Source organism: Semicossyphus pulcher, unplaced genomic scaffold, assembly GCF_022749685.1.
Source record: "Semicossyphus pulcher isolate SPU_LCO1_2020_fin unplaced genomic scaffold, fSemPul1.0.p SCAF_23, whole genome shotgun sequence".
Classification (NCBI taxonomy): domain Eukaryota; kingdom Metazoa; phylum Chordata; class Actinopteri; order Labriformes; family Labridae; genus Semicossyphus; species Semicossyphus pulcher.
In genome coordinates, this window is record NW_027211697.1 from 13032034 (window position 1) to 13056140 (window position 24107).

General features: G+C 41.5%; 1 protein-coding gene across 2 annotated transcripts in view; it reads left to right on the top strand.

Annotated features, from left to right (window-relative positions):
- The first annotated feature begins 1187 nt into the window (after positions 1 to 1187).
- Positions 1188 to 24107, top strand: part of spag9a (sperm associated antigen 9a) — a 28889-nt gene continuing 5969 nt past the window's right edge. The window contains exons 1-21 of one of the 2 annotated variants that reach the window (XM_069674124.1): positions 1188 to 1654; positions 6088 to 6208; positions 9847 to 9917; positions 10019 to 10107; positions 10595 to 10745; positions 13401 to 13484; positions 14613 to 14745; positions 15464 to 15557; positions 15644 to 15765; positions 16819 to 16830; positions 17556 to 17613; positions 17718 to 17870; positions 18538 to 18589; positions 18729 to 18859; positions 19137 to 19193; positions 21373 to 21537; positions 21818 to 21947; positions 22905 to 22994; positions 23076 to 23192; positions 23269 to 23455; positions 23562 to 23777. In XM_069674124.1, coding sequence (XP_069530225.1) covers positions 1355 to 1654; positions 6088 to 6208; positions 9847 to 9917; positions 10019 to 10107; positions 10595 to 10745; positions 13401 to 13484; positions 14613 to 14745; positions 15464 to 15557; positions 15644 to 15765; positions 16819 to 16830; positions 17556 to 17613; positions 17718 to 17870; positions 18538 to 18589; positions 18729 to 18859; positions 19137 to 19193; positions 21373 to 21537; positions 21818 to 21947; positions 22905 to 22994; positions 23076 to 23192; positions 23269 to 23455; positions 23562 to 23777 — 2533 coding nt within the window. In that variant the 5' untranslated portion in view covers positions 1188 to 1354. The remainder of the gene's footprint in view (positions 1655 to 6087; positions 6209 to 9846; positions 9918 to 10018; positions 10108 to 10594; positions 10746 to 13400; positions 13485 to 14612; positions 14746 to 15463; positions 15558 to 15643; positions 15766 to 16818; positions 16831 to 17555; positions 17614 to 17717; positions 17871 to 18537; positions 18590 to 18728; positions 18860 to 19136; positions 19194 to 21372; positions 21538 to 21817; positions 21948 to 22904; positions 22995 to 23075; positions 23193 to 23268; positions 23456 to 23561; positions 23778 to 24107) is intronic. The other variant, XM_069674126.1, reaches the window with a different exon arrangement.

Below are 24107 nucleotides of genomic sequence, written 5' to 3' on the forward strand. Positions count from 1 at the left end.
TCTGCAATACTAATAGACAAAAATGCATACGAAAAGTACACAACAATCAAAAGCCCAAATCACATTGACCTTAAAAAGCATCTGTGGATTTACAAAATCATTCCGCTGTGAGCAAAAACGATTACAGCACTGCCAGATGTAAATAACGTTATGTTGAAGCAGAATTATCAAACAGCGATACACAACTCCAAACACCTACCAGCTGTCTACCAACTGTAGCTAACGTAAGCCTGCAGCACACAGCACATGACAGACGTAGCTTACCTGCAGGTAGTGCACTAACCTATGATATTAATGTCATAATGAATCAATTTGACAATTGTAGTAACAAAGTAACTGTCATAGTAAGGTATGTGTATATTGTCCCACACATTCGACACAAACAAACCAAATGAATCGCACTGGCAGCAAAGTTCAACGGTCATCATCACTAGCATTACTGAAATGTAATTATGTCAATGAAAAATATAATTATAATTTTTTATGTAGAAATATAAGCCAAATTAATGTGTATATGTTTTTTCTGTAGATAATATTGTATATATATATTTATTCCATAATTATTGTGGAGGGGAGCTCAGTTTAAAAAAAAAAAAAAAAAAAAAATGGGGACCAGTAGGACCCCCTCCGTCCCACACACACACACACACACACACACACACATACACACACACCACCACTACAAAAAAAAGAAAAAAGAAATTAAAATTTAAACTATGAAAACTTTTTTAATCCTCTCTTACTTTTTATTTTACTAATTTCTTCCGAGTTATGTTTTTCTCTTATTAATCCTGAAAATAATTAAGTAAAACCGTGTACAATATCAGCCTGTCAGTGAAAATCATCTTACGTTGTTAGATGAATATGACGTCATCACGTGATCTGGTCAACAACTCAGCTGTTGTGATGGCGCCTTCACTTACCGTCGGAAATATTGGTCACAGGCTTGCAAGTGACTATTAGAATTGGGAAGCTCGTGATAGATTAAAAACAAAGTGTTATGTTGTTCGCTGATGTTATTTAGGACTATGTAAGAATTTAATTTGCATATCTTAGCCCCTCAAAATAAAAAATATCCCAGAAACTTAACTGAGTGATTTGGGTCTTTCAGTGAAACTAGAAAGTAGTAGCTTTTGAAGAGCACTTGAAGGTAACGTGGGACAAGTGAGGGAAAAAGAGGAAGAAATCCACGTAGCCTATCTTGCATCGTATAGTCTAGCCGTGTTATGTTCTCAATGTGTACGTTAAATTGAAGTAACGCTGCTTTCAATTAAGCGGATAACGGTGTTCACAGTGGCGGGCGACGCGGAATAACCCACATTGGTCCTGTTTGCTGTACGGGAGAGGACTAAAAATGGAGCTAGAAGACGGAGTTGTGTACCAGGACGACCCGGGGACATCAGCGATAATGTCTGAGCGGGTATCGGGCCTGGCCAACTCCATCTACCGCGAGTTCGAGCGGCTCATCGGTAAATACGACGAGGACGTGGTGAAGGAGCTGATGCCGCTGGTCGTGGCCGTGCTGGAGAACCTGGACTCGGTGTTCGCGGAGAACCAGGAGCACGAAGTGGAGCTGGAGCTGCTAAAGGAGGACAACGAGCAGCTCATCACTCAGTACGAGCGGGAGAAAGCGCTGAGGAAACACGCAGAGGAGGTGAGTTGAATGGAGCTGGGAAATGGGATGGTCGCCAGCCAGCATCCTTTATGGGGAGGAATGAAGGCTGCCTCGGGTGTTTTTGCCCTCCAAGCATCCCTGTGCCGTGATTTAACCTATACACGTGTTCCGAGCAGCATCCTCCTCCCGCGGAGCTCATTGGAGATGTAAACAAGGCAGTGTCATGGCTGCAATGGCCCCTCTCTTTGTATTAGCTGTGTGTCTGGTCAGTGACATAACACTGTTCTCTGATCCAAGGATGGGAGTTTTGAATCACTGCCTAAACAAACGCCCCTTCTAAACTTAAAAACATAACCACCATAACATCAAATTTACCCTATAATACATCAGCTCCCCTATTGCATCAGATATAGTGGATCCACGTCTGACTGGAGAAACAGCAAGTGACGTGACTCAGCATTTTGGGACATCATTGTAATATAAATTTGATACAAACACAAGGAAAAGAACACGTAGACAGTTAATCAGTTGGAAGGATTACAGATTACCTTTGATGGTGCCACTATAAAGTAATAAATGTCGCCACCACATCTTTACCCAAACTATCCCTTATAACCATATTACTGCATATAAAATAAACCCTGTACTTCCAGCAGGTCATCATTCCCACCCTTCACCCCTGTACAAAGCACTCTAGCCATATCATCACCTACATAATCACTTACTTGCTCAATCAGGTATATCAAATAACATCTCTAAGATGTACAGGATATTGAAGATGCCCAGTATACTATAGTATAGAAAGCAGTCAAGTGTATTTAAATGTGAAGCACGTCATGGTGAAATGAGGACCTCAGATACCCCCTGGCCCTGTAGAGTCTGTGCCCACCAAATCTCGATGAATCGCCAAATATCGGCCTATTCCGATTCCCTTGTAGCGTAATTGCTAAATTGCTTGACAGAGCAAATGATTTTCATGCTACAAAGTTTGGTTTCAGGTGGGTTGCACAATGAATTTAACTATCATCCAAATTAGGGCTGGGCAATATGACAATATATACGTTAAAACTATATGAAAACATCTGTCGTATGTGTTTTTATATATCGTCTCTATCGTGACGCTGAGCTGTCAATTTATGGCAATTTTTGCGTCACTTTGACAACGCTTTACGTTCTAATCCTTGCACGTGGGCGCGAACCTGGAGCGAACCATAGAGGGAGGTGCTGTTTATTGACATGGACATTAACGTACTTTACTTATTTGTAAAAATTTTAAGTCGGACTATCCAAAAATATGCTTTACTATGTAAATATTTCATATAGACTAATTATTTGTTAAATTATCAGAAAGCATGATATATCGCAATATATATCGTTATCAAGATATGGCCAAAATCCTACATTGTGATATATAGCCCTAATCCGAATCTTATTATGTTGAAGTGCAAAATCCAAATCGCAGAAGCTGCAATTTTTTGATTCAATAAAATGTGTAACAAAAATGCATTACAATGAAGTACTAAAATACTGTAGACATATTCTAAGTCACAAATCTTGTTTGCTAGATGTAAGAAAACGTGTTTGTTGTACTATAAGTTGCAGTGAAATCATCAGTGAAATGCAAAAATCATCTTTCAAGCAATTTGTGAATCATATCGTTCAAAATATATTTTTTCCCCATATTGTGCAGCGCTAGCGTACGTCCACAAAGTTCAGGTACAGATCAAAAAGGGTCTCAATTAATGCAACAGAAGCTGAGAGTTTAAGTGTCGTTTAAGATGCAAAATAGACACTGGATTCTATTTTTTCTGCGATGCTCCTTGACAGCACTGCTCATCTGACACTTATTGCCCGATAAATACCTACATCTTTAACCTTATGGTTTAAAACACATCAAGTAACCATAATTCTAACCCTTTAGCATAGTTTATAAAGCTCCCCCTGAGCCACAGAAGACATTATTATTATATAATAGTTTGAGGCTGAGTAGACTGACTTTGAAATCAGCAGAAAAACTCTTTTAAGTAATAAATATAAAATGAAGTCAGCATCTTGTATACAAGCTCATTTCCTAATCAGACATTGTCCACATAAGTCAAACCCTGTTTGTGTATTAATTTATGTGTGAGCGATCTTGTGTTTTGTTTGGGATAATGCTGAAGATGTGTGAACCTGCTGCCTCCTGGCCCCGGGCGTGTTCGTATGAAGGGCGATGTGATGTGACTCAGACCTTCTGTCCCAGCTTGTCTCTTTGACTCAGGGCGTCAGGACAGCAGGGACACCGGCCCAGTGTGCTGTGGACATTGTACTCACAGTGACAGTGCAACAGTGTGACAGCCTGGCAGTCAAACTCTTATACACATACACAATGACAACACCAGTGTATCATTCATTGTTATGGTATCACGTGAAATCTAAATGCACATTAAATCAGTGTTTACAGCACTGTCCTGGGAAAGACTTTGTCCACACCCCGGAGGAGCAGTGAGCTGAGCCGGTTGGAGAGGCATGGTATTACTTCCAGGTCATGTGATCCTTTGTCAGAAACGAGCAGAGTCCTCCGCTTGCATTTTTATTCCCTTTCGTTTTCTGCATCTTTGATTAAAGTGTCAAATTCTGCAGACTGACCCCTACACACATTTGCAGAGAAGGAAAGGGTGTCACATTTCTTTTCAGGGGGCAGCTTGCAGAGATGAACAGTTCAAGCTTTCATGTGTATTGACTCTTTTTTTAAAGACCTTTTACTGGCTGGAATGACCATCATTATTATTATTATTATTATTATTATTATTATTATTTAACTCATTTAAGATTTAATTAAATTAAACAAATAGAATCATCATCTTTCCTGCTCTGTTTTTTATTGCAACATGTTACCTGTAATCTGTAATGTCATTTAAAGACATAAAGATGAAAGGAAAGAGCATAAATAACTTATAAAATTGATTACCATGTGAAAATCATTGATTTATATTAAGTTTGGGTCATGTTGCCAGCTGTTCAGATCATTAAAACTTAAGTGCAGCCTTCTCCAGTTTCCCAATGGTTCCAAACCTGCCTTCTGTTTTAGTTACATGTATTCATACCATCAGTTATTGCTCTATATGACCATGAGACAGCTGCTGTTGATATTTTTATGTTTGCTCATGTTGCATTATTTTAAATATCAGCTCCAGTCATGTTTAATTACCTTGTAAAAATCCTCCCAAGGCCTCTCCTTCTTCTCCCTCATTAAAAATTCACAAATCTGCATAGGCCCCGCCCACTATGCACATTTCCGACTGCCCCCTCCATCGTGAAAACAAAACATGTCTCTGCCATCTTTTCGTGGCAACTTGTGGAAACCTAGCTAGTAGTAGTACGTTAGTAGCCGGTCGTCAGTTTGCAAAAATGACGATGGCGGTTACAGCTGGCTCGCACATCACTAAAGTGGTTGCCATAGGTTACACATAATGATATGCATAGCGTCACCCCGTCCATTAACGGGATTGGCTCCTTAGGTTTGTGATGTCTCAAACCTGCCAATCTGAACACGTGTTGTTCAGCCTGTCCTTGGTACACTGCAGTTTAAAAGCAGACAGGCCCAGCCATGGAGGTGACTACATGAAGAACACCACATGGAGATGTTTACAAGGTTAAACACTGGATTTACACTGGAGGGGTCTTTAAGGTAACAGTTATACTCATTATTGCCTATTTTCTCAAGTAATCCTGTGATTGTTTAGTCCATCAAACAACAGAAAGTGCCCAACAAATGAAACCCAGAGCCCAAAGTTTTTACTCAACATTTGTTTAACAAATGAACTGGCCAGTCCTGAATAAAAACCTTGTACTTGCCACTTTAAATCCACAGCAAACATGATGCAACACATGCGGAAGATTTATTTACTCTTGAGATGATTTGTCATTGTCCTCGATTCTTCTTTCAGCTCCCCACATGTAGCAAACTGCCCCGCAGGCTATAACATCAAAGTACAGTGAGACTCATGCACACAGAGGAGGGACGGTAGCCACATTAGGGCCTTAGCTTGCTCAGCTGGACAGGATGTGGATGCCGAGACACACTCACGCACACACACACGCAAAACTGGGAGGAACCAGAATTTCCGGATGAACCAATAAGTTGAACCATTAAGTCACATCCTGTCCCCCAAGTCCTGATTCAGACATATTTAAACATTCAAAAGGAGTTGTGTTGTCACAACAGCACATGTGGTCTCTGCTATTTTGTAATAATACATGCGTATTGGGGCTGTAATGATAAGTGTCATAATAGATTGATTATTAAGCTGATAAATTAGATAAGGTAGCATCTTTAAATATCTCGTTTTGTCCGACCAACATTCCACACAAGTCCTTTTCTCTGTTATGTAAATAAACATCTTATTATCTCTCGGACAGCGTCAGTCTTTTAATGACAACTGACCGAGTTCTCTCTCTCTCTGTGTTTGTCTCTTTGTGCTCCTGAGCAGAAGTTCATCGAGTTTGAAGACACTCATGAACAGGATAAGAAGGACCTGCAGAACCACGTGGACAGGATGGAGTCCCACTCCCGGCAACTGGAACTCAAGATCAGGAACTACGCTGACCAGAGTGAGCACATAAACATGCACGTACATTCACAGGCAGATTAAAATATTGATCATTGATTACACCTTGCCCTTCCTCTAATAGTCTGTTTTCTGTGCTTCCTTCTACTTTTTTACTCTCTTCATCTAATCTTCCTCGTTTGTTAGATGTCTCTTTATCGGCTTGTTATGTCTACTTTCCCTCTGCACACACTCACACTCTCTTTCTGCCTCTTTGCGGGGTAACAGTAATGGGATTATAGGATTTCTATTATTCCCATCCTCCTAATGCGACAGTGAATTACCGCCCATCTTACTGGTGGATTAGGGGTGGGAATGTGTGGTGACTGGCTCTTACTGTCTGTCTTGTTGGAAATAGTGGATTCCCACAGTGACTGGTCCAGTATCCAGTAGTGAAGCAACAAAGCTGGTTAAAGTGAGTCATCCATTCACAAAGCTGCCAACACGACTTTCTTCCTTATTAAACTGTTAGCAGAAGCTTACATGAGGAGAAAATGTGTCTAAGTGTTTCGTTTTTTTTTCTGAAAAATGACACGAAAATCATTTTGCTATTTTATTCCATTATCAATCACAATGAGCTATCCCCCCTGTATGAAGCGGAGAGTGTACATGCAGCTGGTCAGTAGGTTCAGTCAGCCCTCCTCCACTCCCAGCGAATAGTAAATCATTCATTCATTACTGCATGATGCAGCAGCAGAGCTGATTGTGTCCCGAGGCATCTGGGACAGAGTCCACAGCTCCTGCAGAGTTAATAAGGCCATGGATAACAGATGATTGGCAAAAATAGTGTAGCTCAGATTTTTATAGCCAAAGTGCTTCTGCTATTGTTTTTGCTTTATTTTCTCTCGCCTGGAGCTGATGCGTCTGTCGTGAATGTGTCGGCTGTATGAGCCGTCTCCTTTAAAATTGAGATTGGAACCGTTCTCTTCCTACCGTCAGACAGAACAAGAGGATAATCCTATAAAATATAAATTAAACACACAATCCAGAAACGTTTAAATAAATATTATATATTTGATATCTTGCACCGGCTGGCAACATAAAATACATGTGAGTAAAACATTCAATACATGTGTGATATAGGGATGCACCGATGCATCGGCTGAACGTCGGAATCGGCCAATATCGGCCGTGTTGACAGACATCGGCCCATCGGCAAATAAGGTGACGTGCGCCGATGGCAGTAGCCGATGTTTTTATTATTTAACTGCTTTAATTGTGCAGTAAATTTAATTGTAACAAAAGTATTTATGTTTTCAGAAACATTTTTGTTAAGCTATGTAAGCACTGAAAAATGTTTGTACTATGATTAGGTGATTGTAAAACAGGCTAAAGAGGCTTTTCAGGCAGTTATTTTTTGTGAAAGAGGTTTAAATAAAAAGATGTGGGAAGTTGAAAGATTGAATTCATGCTTTCTCACAGAGTGCGATGAAGGCCTAATTAAATAGATTTTTTATAATTGAAGTTAATTTTGTCCCCTTATCCAGATGAGGGATTATACAACAGATTAATAATTACAGTTACTGAAAAAAACAGGGTCAGGGTCGCAGGGGGCTGGAGCCTATCCCAGCTGTCACTGGGCGAGAGGCGGGGTACACCCTGGACTGATCGCTAGTCAATCACAAGGCTGACACATAGAGACAGGCAAGCTCACATTCACACTAACAGGCAATTTAGAGTCACTAATGAAGCTAACGAGCATGTCTTTGGACTGTGGGAGGAAGCCGGAGTACCCGGAGTGAACCCACGCATGCATGGGGAGAACATGCAAACTCCACACAGAAAGGCCCGCTACGTCCAAACTGGGATTCGAACTAGGAACCTTCCAGCTGTGAGGCAACAGCGCGAACCACTGCAGCCCATTATAGTTCAAACCATTGTTAAATTTGGCTGGATTATGAAAGCCAGAAGTGGTGCTAAATATAGAGCTGCCTCTTATTGATGAGCTTAGCCAAATGTTCTGTATCAGTGAAAGAGCCGGGATTCTCATCACTATAACCTAGTTGTATTTGCTTTTTAGCACACCTGATAGTGGCATTTAAAACTCATCATTGTTATTAATTCCTGTGCACATCAGACTGACATCAAGCCGCATTTTAATGTGAGAGATTTTGTAATGTGGGACCATTACGTAAACTAAACTTTCGATATCAGTGAAGCCCTTTTCTGGTTGAGGATCATTGGATAATATCTGTGTGGAGCCTCAGCATGTCAGACTGCAGAACGCATCCAACAATCTGATGATAAAGAATTATATATAGACACACATCTCACTCCCCTGGCCTCCCACAGATTCATTATATTTGATTAAATAACTGGTGATAACAGATGAGATTTCCATGGTGTTATTTTTGTGTTACATATCATGTGTGAGTGTATATAAGAGAAACTAGTGTTATTTTGTCACTGTGTTGAACAGCTTTTAGTAGTAAATGAACTATTAATACAGTCAGCATCATGGCTACATTCAGCTCCTACATGTCAAACATACACATCACTAATGCAGACACACAGGAGGGTTTACTTCACACTTCAGCTGTCTCACTGCATTACATGTCTCCGTGAATTTGATGACTCATGGTAGCAGGATGAAATCTCTGGTTAATGTCAAAATACTCACTAAGGCGAGATACCGTCACAGCATGCAGAGGCTTTAGCTGCTGTAATTGATAGTATCCAGGCTTTATGTAGTAAATCTGTTTTTGCGGTAGCTTTCTGTCTGGCTTAGGCTGAACCTGACGCACTTATAGGGGATTAGGTGTTTTTGTCACTTTGTAACAACATTGAAACCAGTTTGAGGGAGATTAGCCGCTCAGCCCAGTCACAGCGCCTGCCTAAGAGCTTTAAAGGAATAGTTTGATATTTTGTGATATGTGTTTTTTTTGGTGGAGCGAGTGAGAAGATAAATACTGCTCCCTATATGAAGATGCTGCTCGCAGCTAGTTAGCTTGGCATACAGATTGGAAACAGAGGCAAACCAGTAATGCTGAGGCTCACACATTTATGAATGGAAATGTTATATCTCATTTGTTTAAGCAGCATACAATTGAAAGTGTTGTTTTTTTTCATAAGAAGTAAAATGCAGGATTATTTTCTTGCCTCTGAGCAGTTGCAACTAGCGTAGAATCCAGGAAGTGACAGCTCCCAGGCAAGAAATAGTCTGAGACACAACCTGCATAAACCTCTGTTGTTTTTACACTTTGGTTTCTGTTCAAACAAGATATAAAGTTTAATAACTAACGCTGGTAGATTTGCTTGTAGATTTTATATTATGACCCCTGGATAGAGTCAGGCTGGCTGTTATCCACCTGTTTCCTGTCTTTATGCTAAGCTAAGCTAACCAGCCTCAGGAGGTAGCTTTATTTTCAGTTTATCAGATGAATTATCAACTAGAAAGCAAATAAGCAGATTTAGTAAAATATCAAACTATTTCTTTAATTATGTATCACTAATGTCCTCCCGTAGCCCCTTGCTTCATAGGCTTTGTTTTAGTTTGAAGGGTGTTGTGGTCCAGATCCTGCACGCATGTTTTTTTGTCCTTCTTGGTTCTTGTATTTAAAGAGAATATTACAAGTAATTCATAACAAAGTATGATCCATGTCTCAGTCACTGTAAACTGAACGGTGTTGTGTTCTGTTTTAGTTGGCAGGTTAGAAGAACGTGAACTGGAGCTCAAGAAGGAATACAACTCCCTCCATCAGCGGCACACAGAGGTGAGGAGGGGATGAAGGATGGGGAGAGGAAGCGATAGACAAAAGTGTCTTCTAGTTGTAATCAACTTTCATGACAGTTGTGCTCTGGTTGACTTTTGCAGATGATTCATAATTACATGGAGCATGTTGAGAGGATCAAATTGCAGCAGATCAGCGAGACTTCGGAGTCGAGCGCTGTCGGCCGAGTCAGGTAAGACCGCAGCAGATGGGTTTGTATTAATGCTGCGTGCATGTGAACGGATGGTAGAGATGGGACAGATTGCCATCTTAATAACTTGTAAGCGTGTCATCAAGACACACAGAATTGGTGCTGTGGGGGTTAATTATGTTGTGCACTGACAATATAAAACCATATTTGTTGAACTTGGGTGTAATTATCTTGAAACAGACTTCTGCTGATGTTTTTAGACAATTCCCCTGTCGTTATTATGACTTGGATGTTGGAATCACTATATCACCTGAACAGTGCATGAAAATAATCAAAGCTTTTTCTTTTGATGTTTATAAACAGCACAAACACAAATATTACAGGTTTAGATTCCTTGTAGGTACATTTCACTTCATCTCACATTACTTTTAGTGTTTATGTAACTTAATCAGTTGGAAAAAACGGCAAATAAAAATATCCACACAGCGAAACACTGTTTGAGTTGATCCAAAATGATTTGTCCTCACAGGAGAGAGCGGCCTCTGTCTTTAGGCATCTTTCCATCATCTGCTGGGACGTCTCTGCTGACCCCTGACCCCCAGCTCAGGTCAGAGACACTGGGCACAGAGGGCTGGAGGTTCAACGACCCAGCACAGCCGCGCTCCAACACTAGCCTCAAGGTAGGGGTGTGAACACGCCAACCTTTATCATCGCTGTTCCTGGACACAGGACTTCTTCTGTTGTGTTTGTCAGAATGAATTGGTGGCAGACATGCAAAAAGAAATAATGATATGTCCGACAGAAAATACAACAAAACAGAATTATTATTGGAGTCAGCTTTTTTTCTTATTGCCTGTTAAATACAGTCTTCAGTCTGAATTTCAATGCTGTTAAATAATTTAGGATATTGTGAGTTGTGATCCAACTAGTATTCAGTTTAATCATTTTTTCCCCCTTGCTTCAAATTACCTAAATAATAATAACCGCTACCTGGACACACCTTGTTTTAACTGTGATTCAATAGTGTAAAAACAAAAACACCCATTAAATATAGACAATAAAATGAGCTCTGTAATCCCGTTTCCTGGATGAGCGTTTCCAGCTGTCCTGCCACTGCTGGAAGAAAGAGCACTTTTTGCTTTGGCTCCAGTTAAAAATAGAGCGCCTTTGATAAGCTCAGGCGTGTAGGCAAATGTAAGTAGGCATCTGACAAGGCCATCTCTGTTTTCAGACATCCTCCTCTTTACCCATTGATGAATATGCAAACGTGTCTGTTCCCCTGCTGCGGCAGTCAGGGGACATCATCAAATATATCACATGAATATTCATTAAAGCAGTGACTTTCTATTTTAAACAGGGCAAATTAAAATACAGAGCTTTAAACGCATGTTAAACTGCTTTAAATCCTACTGGGAGAACGAGTCGTTCATCTATCTTAGACATCGTTATGGCTCTATTTGTGTTTCTCTTCAGAGCAGACAGTTGCTCTTCAAAATGATTTGGTGTGTGGGTGATGTTTGTATCTGTGGCAGTTAAGACCTGCAGGGTGACAGAGCTAATTCATCCCACTGCTGCGTTTTTGTTAAAACTGGGACATCAGCTCGGTGGAGTGATGCATGATGGGAGTGATGCCGCTGTATGGCTCTCAGCCAGTCACTGAGGGAGAAAGTGGCTCGCTGAATGTGATTGGTTCTTATGTAATCAGCGCTACAGGACGGTTATTGTCGAGCCCTTTTGAACACCAGTGGCTTTGATATGCAGACAGGCTCTTGAGCTAAACGGAGATGTTGTATTTATTTATGGAAGTGGGCGGCATTTAAAGTAAAACACAACGGCCGGTTAATGATGTGCATGTGCCAGCATGCCGGACATGATCTGAATCCATCTACAGTATGAGTCATACAAGCAAGATCATCCCATTGCCCTTAAAACTTAAAAAATTATATTTTCTTAAAGTGATAATCTCGAAGATAAATGTCTGTTCAGTTTCTATCTATCGCCGAATGAGGTAACACAATGGTGATTGAGCCGATGCAAGGATATATCACAAGCGGCGCCCAGTAAGTGACGCGTTTTCCATCAGCCAGCAGTGGTTGGTCTGCCAGAGAGGGTAGGCGGAGCTAAGCAGCTGCTTTTCCGCTCTCTGCAAGTGTTGCGAGTAAACAGTAATCTACTATGGCTGAACAAAGAAAAGATGGATGACTACAGATACAACTTCAACAAGAAGTGAAAATCCAAAGAAAAAGAAACAAACTCGACACTCAGATGAAGCAAACAGTCTGAAAAGGAAAGCGACCGTCAGCCAGGAAAATCAAGAGTTACAACCGGAGCCAACCGTGGACGTCACACATGCAGCACTGTCTGGATATCTGGGAAGTGTGCTCCGGCAATTCCGTTTATCGCCATCGGTGGCGCTGAAGATCTTCGAGATTATCACTTTAATCATTGCTTTTTGTTTCATTCAAAGGGACCTTTAACAAAGCAGTGTCACTAAAAGTGGAACAATTCTACTCATTAAAACTACGTTAACAGGTCAGGGAAGTACTACTGTGTGAGTGAGGGGCTAGAAAGAAGTGGGCTCACCAGACCTCTCCAGCCCGCTCCTCATTTCTGCTTGAAACTAGCATCTTAAAGCCTCAGTAGAGATTACTAACTGAAGTCAGAAGTTCAGTTACATTGTGTTAAAAAAGCGTGGCTTATGAGACACGTTTCTGGTTCTGCTGCATGGAGATTTTTACACTGTCCAGCAGCACGACAAATTTATAGTGCGATGTTTAATCAGTGGAATGGTCCTTTTTAAATAAACCAAATTAAATACCAGATGTGCAGTAAATTGTACTGCACTCTACATTTGAACAATATTTCAGGTTGTGATGAAAAAGGTGAAACATTGTACATTGTCATAACTGAAAAACACTAAGAATTAAATTTCTTCAGCTTATAATACAAGAACAACTAGAGAGGTATTTTAGCTGCATGTTAGACTGATTAGACTAAAACATGTCATCACAGTTTCCTGCTGTTAAAGATGTTCAGGTTACTATCACATAAAAAAGCATCAACATGAGAAGCTGGAACTGAGGATGTTGCTAAAACTGAGTTATCAAAACTTGTCACTTAATCAACATTGTGTCAGCTGGCTATATAATTGTTTTGACAAGTTAACACGATGACCTAGCCATGAGGCCACACACAAACATACCTAGACCTACCTGCATCTACATACCTCACATACAACAACCTTTCCACTCACTTCACAGACATGCACACGTTGTATGCATTTCTGCTGAACTGCTTCTGCACATGTGAGCTTCATTCTTACTCTTCCCCCCAAGGACTTTGTCGACCCCCCAAAGGAAAGGGAGGGTAAGAGTGCGCAGGACTCTTCTTGGGGGAATTCACTGGCAGACGACTGCAAGGTAGTTGGATGATTGGCGGCTGGAGAAGTGCCAGCAGCAGCAGCAGCAGCAGCAGCACGCCTGCTTTGGCTGCAGACAGCACAGTGTTTATGTGTGTGTGTGGGCTTCAGTAGTCTCTCTTCTTTATGCTGTTTCATCTTTTCAAAAGCGTCGCCTCTCACTTTGTGCATTCATAGACCTTCACTTCATAGAGCACCTGTGCTACACCATGCTACATGCAACCATGACCTGTGTCAAGGCTCTCTTAAAATGTACACGACAATCAGCTGTGTCTCGATCGATTCGGTTGAATATGAATCATTAAAATCAGTGACAGCATGGTTGCATCTGGCCTCTGGTTTTCTTTTTGGTTAAAGTGCACGAGTTTTATATTTCACATGCTTCTTTGCTTCATTCATGCAGAACATAACATAACATTTCTGATCAGTCATTGTACAATAACATCATACATGTAAACAATGCTTTTAAAAGAGTCCAGTACATTTATAGTTTCAGTCAAGCTGTTTTTAGTTCTTGATCGTTGTGTGGTTTTGTGTTGTGTTGTGTACAAGCGGTAGAGTCGCAGCTTCCATCGTGGCCATGTTTCATTTCAGTTGGTGTTGTGTGAAGCCCCCGCAGTCTGTGTAGCCATGTGTTGACTTCCCTGTCTGACTTGTTGTCTCTTTGTTGTGTGTTATCTCTGTGTTGCTCATGAATTCTCTCTGTATCTGATTGAAAAGCTATTTTTTACCCATCCACAACCTAGTTTAGTGTTTCTCTTCTTTGTTTTCTGTTCGTTCGTAGTTTAGATTTTGATGTTTTCATGAGTTCCAATTTCACTTAAGAATATAAACTTTATAAATAGTGATGTTTGATGTATATAGAGGTAGATTTTCTCTTGCTCTAAACAGTGTAAGAGCTGAGAGAAATTGGACTCCTTTGTCTTATGTGCATGTGTAGCTTTTGTAGCGAACCATTTAGTTTGTGATAGTCCCTTTCAACCTGTCCAAACATGTCAACCTGTTAGATTGTGACTTGTGTTGTTAAGCTGTTATTTTGTTTGTTGTCAGACGTGTTCTCTATGTTTTCCCTTTTTTATTTTGGCACTGTCTCCAAGTATTGCTGTGGTTAAGCTTTTTTTCATTACAGGATGAGCTGTCAGACTTCGGCTCCAAGTCAGTCACACAGATGTCCACCACAGCCTCGGACATGGAGAGGGAAGATGGGACCAGTAAGAGCATGGAGGTGCAGGCTGCACCGGGGACCAGATCCATATCAGTGGGTAGGGTCGACATCATGAACCTGCACTCACAGAATCACTTTTACTCGTCCACTAGTCGAGGTGGTTTGTCCCTTTTTGTGTTATACACAGCAGTGCTATTTTTGTTAACGAAAATTATGACGATAAATGTTCGTCAACGACCTTTTTCCCGAAGAGACGTTGATGATCTCAAAAACAGGATTTGTTGATGATAAAAAGTCTGACCACACGTATGTTTTGTTACAGATGACACTGTACTAAAATGTTAGCGCTGGCTGTTGGGCATTTAAAATCCATGATACTGGGGTGCTGGTTCAGCTCAGTTGGTAGAGCAGGCGCCGCATGCATCGAGGCCACAATACTTGTCGCATTGATCGCAGGCTTGACTGCCAGTCTGTCGATCATTTGGTGCATGTCATCACCCACTCTCTCCTACCCATATTTCCCGTCTATCTTTAGCTGTCCTGTCATTAAAGCCAAAATAAAATTATATTATAGATATTTTCTCCCACTGTGCGTCTAATCTGTCTGTCATAATACAAGCAATGCATTACTGTAACTGGTTGAATTGGTTGAGGGGCGTGTGCAGATCCCCCTGAATCCACGTATTCACGCAAAACGAGAGATGGACACACTTTTTTAATTTCAATCCAAAAACATCTGAGGTGCAACAGTTTTATAGATTTTTGCTAACATGCAGCATCCTCCTTCCTTTCGTGATGTCCTCTGTCTTTTGCAGGTTTGCCTGAAAATGAGGACAGCTCAGACGTGCAGGACATCATCGAATCCACCCCTGAGCTGGACATGGATCTTATTGGATACAAACCCTGCAGGTAGTAAATAGAACATGTTGTCACTCCAGTTTTAAACACAGTTTCATTAGGTAGCATAACATCACCGGTTGTTTTCACTCTTCTAGCACCCCTACGAAAGGCATTGAGAACATGGCATTTGACCGCAACACAGAGTCTCTGTTTGAAGAGCTGTCGTCTGCAGGCACTGGGCTCATAGGGGACGTGGATGAAGGAGCCGACCTGCTGGGTGAGTCAAAAACTGTTTCTTCTTTAGGACAATGCAGGACTAAAATGCAGTAATATATTAAAATTTTCCTGATCCTTTGACCTGATGATTGTTTAAAGTGGTAATCTCGAAGATCTCAGTCTCGTTCTCTTTGGCAGCACCTATGGCGATAAACGGTCATTACGGGAGCACACTTCCCAGATATCCAGACAGTGCTGCATGTGTGTCGTCCACGGTTGGCTCCGGTTGTAACTCTTGATTTTCCTGGCTGACGGTCGCTTTCCTTTTCAGACTGTTTGCTTCATCTGAGCGTCGAGTTTGTTTCTTCTTCTTTCTTCTTCTTTTCTTCTTTGGACTTTCACTTCTTGTTGAAGTTGTATCTGTAGTCATCCATCTTTTCTTTGTTTGTTCAGCCATAGTAGATTACTGTTTACTCGCAATACTTGCAGAGAGTGGAAAAGCAGCCACTTAGCTCCGCCTACCCTCTCTGGCAGACCAACCACTGCTGGCTGATGGAAAACGCGTCACTAACTGGGCGTCGCTTGTGATTTTTTCTGCCAAAGTCGCCACAGACAGCCAGTCTGTAATACTGCAAATGCAAAGGCTTTAATCAGTGGGTCATAGGCTCAGTCACCATAGTGTCACCTCATTCAGCGAGAGATAGTTACTGAACAGACATTTATTTAACTGAAAATCTTCAAGATTATTACTTTAATAATTCACTTTGAAGCGTCCTGATACAGAAACTAACTGTGGAGCAAACATGACCAAATTAAACTTTGTGTTGTCCTAAAGATAACGTTTATCCTGTTATACACAAACTGCTAAATAACTCTCATATCTGTTGTCACTGATTTAAAATCCCTGTGCAGCTTTTAACTGAAGATGTAGCCGCTGTCGTTCTTCTGATAGTTCTACTTTTAAATGCATTGTACCTCAACACCTGCTGTTTCCTGCAACGCTACACACTTTGCTTTGGTCCAGCTGTTATACGCAGTGTTAGCCATCTACCCATGTTAACATCACCTCTCTCTCTCCCGTGTCTCATCCTCTGGCTTTTGTCCATAATCCCAGTGGAGTACTCTGGTGTGTATGACCTCAAACCTTTCCTTAGCTAAACATACTTCTGTAATGTCCCTTTGACCTCTCTACTCATTAGTCACTTTCTGCCATGCTCGCCATCATCGCAGCCCATAACTTCTTCTTCATTACGTTTGATAGAAGTTGACTCTGACAAAGTTTGATGCATGAATGATGGAGTTCGATGCTTCCTTTGCTTGCCTAACGGTTCTTTTCACAGCTCATTTTTTTGCCCTTGTATTTCCCTGTTTTCCTGCGGTTGTCGTATCTTACTAGCTTTAGAGACCAAACATCTTTTGCTTGTGGAGTCAGCAGCTGCAGGTTCAGCTCTGGCTCCTTCATCTTTTTGGTCATTTCACTGTCTCAAACTATATCGCATTTCTCTCTCTCTCTCTCTTCCTTGTTCTTTCCGCCTGACTCGGATTGCATGGTTTTCTCAGACCTTAGTTTAATTGGTAAGACCCCACCCACTCTATCCATCCTTCTCCTGTGTCATGTGACGTGTGCTGTGGGGTTGTGTGTTGTGGTAGTTTCTTGTGCTGTAAGACCTACAGTAACAAATATCTCACTAGGAGATATTTCACATCCTACGTAGTGCCTTGTTGGATTTTGTAGTGGTAGAAATAATCTACAGTTGTGCATCTTAATCTGTAGTTTCTTGTGTAGTGTCTGCTGCAGCTTGTCGAATTATTATGTAATACAACTCTAATTTCCTCATCGACTCTGTGCAGGTATGGGCCGTGAAGTGGAAAACCTCATTCAGGAGAATTCACAGCTGCTTGAGACAAAGTACGAACATCATTTTGGGTTTTTTGTGTCACAACTTTAACTTGTGTTATCTTCCACTTCTTATGTTTTTGCCTGATAAAATGTCCTTGTTCCCGTCTCTCTAGGAACGCTCTGAACGTGGTGAATAAAGACTTGATATTGAAGGTAGACGAGTTGACTTGTGAGAAGGAGATGCTGCAGGGTGAGCTGGACGCTGTGCTGCAGGCGAAGACCAAGATGGAGGACAAGACCAGAGAGCTGGAGGAGGAAATCAAGAAGTAAGTCGGTCATAGCAGCAGGCAGCACTTTATCGCTACTGAGCTTGGAAATTGTAAAACAACAACAATTGAGACATCAAGAATATAAGACGCAATCTGTTTTGGGGGGTATCCCGGGGGGGAAAAGGTTTTCTATAGCTATTTATTAATAAAAACTTGTATACAAGTTATTCCAACACTTTTTCAATTTATTTTCAATTGAAACACATTCACAACACACACAAATTACAGCCTGCCATCTGTTTTCGCCATGTCGAGTTTACAATCCTGCTAGCTCCCTGTGCAGTAGCTGGCAGCCCACTGTTTGTAGGGTGCCGGCTGCAATGGCCATCATGATGGTGCATGTCCTTTATGAAGCGTATGCGACAATCTATTTAGTTCTCCTCGCTGAAACAGCCCTGCGGTAGGCTATATTGTAAGCAGATTGTAAACAGGAGATGTTGTAGCGGCTTGGACCCGGAAACAGTTTAATGCAGAGATGTGACGTCTCCACTTAACCACCATCGTCTGGGTAAACTAGCGTTACACAGTAACATACATCTCTGCATTTTATGCTGATATATTGGTCGCACCGGTATGTAAGCCCACTTTTTAGATGGAAAAAATGTATTAAAAGAGCGTCTTACACACTGAATTTGACGGTAAATGCTTTTTCTTTTTTTTTCAGAGTGCGACTGGAGATGGAGGAAGTGAGACACAAAACTAAAGATGAAGAAGATGTGAGTCTTTTGTTAAATCTGATTGCAGACATAAGCATGATAAACATATGTTTGTCCAAGTAGATGTAGCTCATTCCTCTAACAATAAATGCATTGGTGCGTGCTCATGTTTGGGTTTAACTGTGTGCTGCTCCCACAGAGTGACGTGCCGACGGCCCAGAGGAAGCGCTTCACCAGAGTGGAGATGGCCCGAGTGCTGATGGAGAGGAACCAGTACAAAGAGAGGCTGATGGAGCTACAGGAAGCTGTGCGGTGGACGGAGATGATCAGGTTAGGCTCATTTACAAAAGTACATAATCAGGCTTTTAATATTGGATCGTCTAATTGGCTCTCACTAACAATGACAGAATGATACGATGACCGTGTGGCGATGATGGTGTTGCTGCTGTCAACATTTTTCAGCTTCCACAGAAACTTCCTGTTTCACCCACAAAACAAATGAATATAATAATGAATATCAACTATAAACTGCAAGGACATCATCTGTACTTGTGTATCTTTAAACTGACTATAAGTAACTTCTCCATCATCTCGTTCTTTTCTTTAGAGCCTCGAGAGAAAATCCAACACTCACAGAGAAAAAGAAATCGAGCATCTGGCAGTTGTAAGTCCTCTAAAATGTCTTGTTTCTTTTTTTTAAAACGATGTGGTCCAGGGCTTTAGCTGTGACCGAACGTAGAGGTCAGTGCTCTCTCTATCTCTTAAATATTCAAATACATTTCTTTTCTCATCTTTTCCTGGATGTGCTATTGAATTGGCAGCATTAGGTAAAGATGGTTTAATAAACCTTCTCCCAGCCAAACCTCTCTTTCTTTCCCTCCATTCACACAGAACTGATCTGCCATTAAACATGGATCCAACTTTGATGTGTCTTTATCCGTGATCTTTTTGCGTGCAGTGCATCAGTTGTTTTGATCACAAGCTGCTCAGACATGACTCTCCTTGTGCCCCCGGGTTTCCTGTCTCCTGCCTGCTGTGTGCCTTTTCATGTTTCCTACTCTGTCTGCTCACAGGGAGCTCGAGAAGGGCCGAGTTCCCACAGCTGCCTAAATACATGTTCTGTATGAAATCAGGGTGTAACAGATGCTAGTGTATGTGTTGTCTTTGTTTTATCAGGCTTATTTTAGGAGACACAGAAAATATTGACCAACACAATTCAGCAGTCAGCTAGTACCACATATGCTAATTTAAAGGGGGGGGTATTATGCTATTTTCAAGCTTCATATTTGACTCTGTGATACCTGTGGAGTAGCTTAGCATAATTTACAGTTAAAAAAAAGCTCTGTCCCTTTAAGAAACCCCGCCCCTACAAGCCCGCTTTCTTCTGATTGGCCAGCTCCCCGAAGCCTGCTGAGGCTACACTTTGTGACGTCACAGAGTGCAGCCTGTAGAAAAAATTGGTAAAACCTGGCGTTCACAGCTGACTGAGCTGAGAAGCCTGGGGATTACTCCAACATACTTTGACCTACAGATTTGAAACTTCACCAACGTTTAGTGTGAGCATCCAACACTGTAACACTGCGTATATGTCTTAAAATATGAAACAGCATAATACCTCATCTTTAAATTGTCAGCTTTGTGGAATGAAAACGTGCTTATCACAGAGACACATCAGTCTTCAGCTATGATGATAATTCTTTTTAATAATGTGCTCCTTCTTCTCTGCATGGAAAAAATTAACTATACAAGATGTTTTTTTTCTTCTTCTACTGAAATGTTTTCATCTGTTCATTCAGACCTTTTTTAGTGGTTTAGTTATGCATTATTTACACAGAGGTATAAGCTACTTTTCACAAATAGTCTTTGCCTGGGTTTTGTTTTGTTTTTTATAAGGATGCATGATAATGTTGTAATGTAATCGGTGTTAGCATTTACAGCTCAAATATTAGAAACTGCCCCTAAATCTTTAATACCATAGGCAGATAAGTTGAAACAAATTTATGCTCAAGGCGGTCGAGCCGATGATCTAATGGTGTTTGATAAACACTTGCATAAAGTGGTAGTATACTCCTTTAAAAAAAAAAAGTTAATGTTACATTAAATTAATAAGCATTGTATTTTTTGTCTGCATCTGCAGAGAGTGAGCTTTTCAACGAGTTAATTCCACTACAGGAGAACCTTGATGGTCTTTGCATTACGTAGAACCTACGCAGCGAACCAGCGCACGCGTGCCGGGACAGAACCGCTCCGTTGTTATTCAGTGCCGCAATCCCCACCAGACGCGTACACTGTGCGGGGGGCAGGCGTGATACGCGAGTAATTTTCTGCTGCTCCCTTCGTTTTACGTGTCAAGTCTATTTTTCCCCGCCGCTGTGCATCAGTGAAACATAGAAAGCCACTGACTGCTATGTAAATACATCCCCACAACCAAGGACTCCGTGTGAAACCATGTGATCTCTTCATTTAACTTCGATTTCAGTTTCCTTTTGAAGTTATTGATCGGCTAGATGAGCACGCAACAGTGTGACGCTACAGTGTCGGTGTAGATTCCCAGTTAGGTGGAAGGAATCTTTCCATCCATCCTGACAAACGTCACACTTATGATAGTGTTTATACTTGTTGCTAAAAACACATTTATTAATAGAAAGTATTGATGTTCATTAGTTAAAATTGATAGGATAGGCTCAGCTACCCAGCATGCTTTACGTCACTGTACAGTAACTGTTGGTGTTAGTTCCTTGGTTCTCTGGTTGTTTGGTGACCCCCCCCTTCCTTTGCTTTCCCCTGCACTCCTGTCTGCTCTGTTTTTCCCTCCTGGCTTTCTGTGACTTCACCACCTGCAGCTTCAGCAGACTGTTTAGCTCCTCCTCCAGCTCCCCCCCCATAAAGAAGGTCGACTCGCAGTCCAACGTGAGGTACAACGCCCCGGGCGGCCTCGTGAAGAGGAGCAGCACCTTCTCCCAGTTCCCCACAGAGAAGTCCAAGACTTTTGACTTCCTCAATGAAGAGTGAGTAATTACATGAGCCTGTGAGGGACATTCTGAAGTCACAACATGTAAAACTTAAATTGATGCGAATCACCTCTGAAATAAACATAAAATTCAGTGATTACATTCTAATAATTTGTTATTAATAAACTCATTTATTTTTCCCAAGATGAATATTATAGTGATGCCATTATGACGAAGATATTTGAGGGATTTATTCTTTTATAATAGCCTTCCAAGATGTACATGGACAAATGTATCTGAAAGCTGATCACACGTCTTCACTTTGCTCTTCTCGTAGGAAGGACCAGTGCAGCTCACCGTCACGTAAAGAGCAGAAGAGAGCTCAGTACAGACAGGTGAAGGCTCACATGCAGAAGGAGGACGGGCGAGTCACTGCGCACGGCTGGAGCCTGCCCAGCAAATACAAGGTAGGAAATGAAAGTTTGGGGAAATCACGCAGGAGGAAATATAGTCAATTTTAGTTTGCTGATGATAACTTTGCCAAGAGAAGATTTTTCAGTTGGCCACCAGATGGAGCTAAACCGCGTTAGATTAAACGTGAAGTGACTCTATACTCAACGTGAAAAAGGACTTTGTAGATGATCAGGGGATTAAAAAATATTTACTTTATTCTATTGCATGTACCTGTTTTTATTCTTCTGTACCTATATTGGCTCAGTGCTCGTGTTAACTGGGGAAAACATTATTTCTTTACTACTGCATTGTACAAAGACCATGGCCCAGTCCCAGTCTCCACTCTAAAGCAAAAACTCTGAACTGTATAAAAATGAGGAATGGGGCACATTATCATGACATCACACAAAAAAGTGAAGGGACCACAGTTCCCATAATGCTTCTTAAGATGTAGCAGGAAGTAACACTTTGTTCATGGATTCACTGACGCATTAGACAGCAACTCGAGTCCTGTTCATTGTTTACATTTAGATTTTTTGGCATCTTAAAAGTATTAACGATCAGCACTTCCTGCCTGCAGTCTTTATCCATAAACAGACAACATAACTGGATTAATACGATTCTGAAGCAAACCTTAAATTATGATGATTCTCGGGAAAGTTAAGGTAGCATCTTAGTCTTATGATTTTAACGATTTAGAAAGACATCAGGAAATGTGAGTCAGAATCAGCTTCTCTTCTTATAAAATAAACATGTGCATCATGTCTGCATGTTCAGATTTCACTGGATACAAACACAAACTTCACACACCTCACGTCTGCCTCTGTGACCTTCACAAACACCCTCCACAACAAGTCCAGTGTGTTTACCTGCTACTGCTGATGAAACAGAAACATACTTGATTTTAAATATTGGTTAAAGTCTGTTTTAAAAGCCTGCACTCTTTGCATGTGCTTGTTGTACCTCCACAGGTAGCCAACGGTGGACAGGTGGAGCACAAAATGAACCTACCTGTGCCGGTGTACTTGAGACCTCTGGATCAGAAAGATGCTTCTATGAAGGTACAGCAGAAAAACACTAAAATACAATCAGCACATCATGAATATGATATATTTATTACATGCTCTTTCTCTGCTCTCCAGCTGTGGTGTGCTGCAGGAGTCAACCTGTCGGGGGGGAGAGCATCACCCACCTCAGAGCTCAGTAAACAGACGAAGGGCTCCCAGAGCAGCCTGGACCAGTTGGAGCAGGAGAGTAAGGTAAGAGTGAGGAAGAGTGACGTGCTTTGGTTCAAATCCCATCAAGACTGCCGGCTGATTTTGTTTTATCATGAAGGATCAGGAGAAGGGGGAGCAGGAGAAAGAGCTGGTCCTTCAGGACGAGACCTCCAGCAGGGTGTGGGTTTGCACCAGCACCCACTCCTCCACTAAGGTGATGGTGCTGGACGCCAGTCAGCCCTCTGACCTACTCGACAGCTTCTACGCCTGCAACACCCACGTGGTCTGCATTGCCAGTGTGCCAGGTAGGCTGAGTGAACACTTTGTTTTTATGTGTGTGTTGATGTTCTTTTCTACTCTGTCAGCACTGAATTCAATGACTGTGAGGATCTCTTTGTTGATTTTCATCAGGTGTGTTGGAGAGTGATTATCCAGCAGGTGAGGAGGTACCTCAAGACCTGGAGTCTACTCAGGGTGACGGGGTGTCTCTCGCCGGCAGTGTGGCCAGTGTGGGCTCAACAGGCAGCGATGGTGCCCTGGCAGCAGAGGGGACCACCGCCATCCCCCAGACGGCCTCCGCAGGTGTCAGCGACCAGCCGGCTGAGCACAGCGGCCTCTCTGGCTCAGGTAGATGTCTGCTTAGAAAATGCTTTGATAGAAAATGCGCTACTACAGCAAAACAAACAAAACCTGCCAACACCCTGCTGACGAATCATCTCCTTTTTATAGCTGCATTTGAATTATAAGTTTACTGTATTCCTTCGAGGATCAGTACAGTTTGTCGTTTTCTTCCCTGCTCAGACGGCAGAAACACTTTTATTATTTTAAAGATAAAACGAGAAAGAGCTCTAACAGATAAATTATCTCTTTTTTTCTCCTTAATTTTCTGTTAATCTTGTAACAAAAAAGAATCAACCATCTGCCTGTTGCTCTTGTGCTCCCTCTTACCTTCATCTA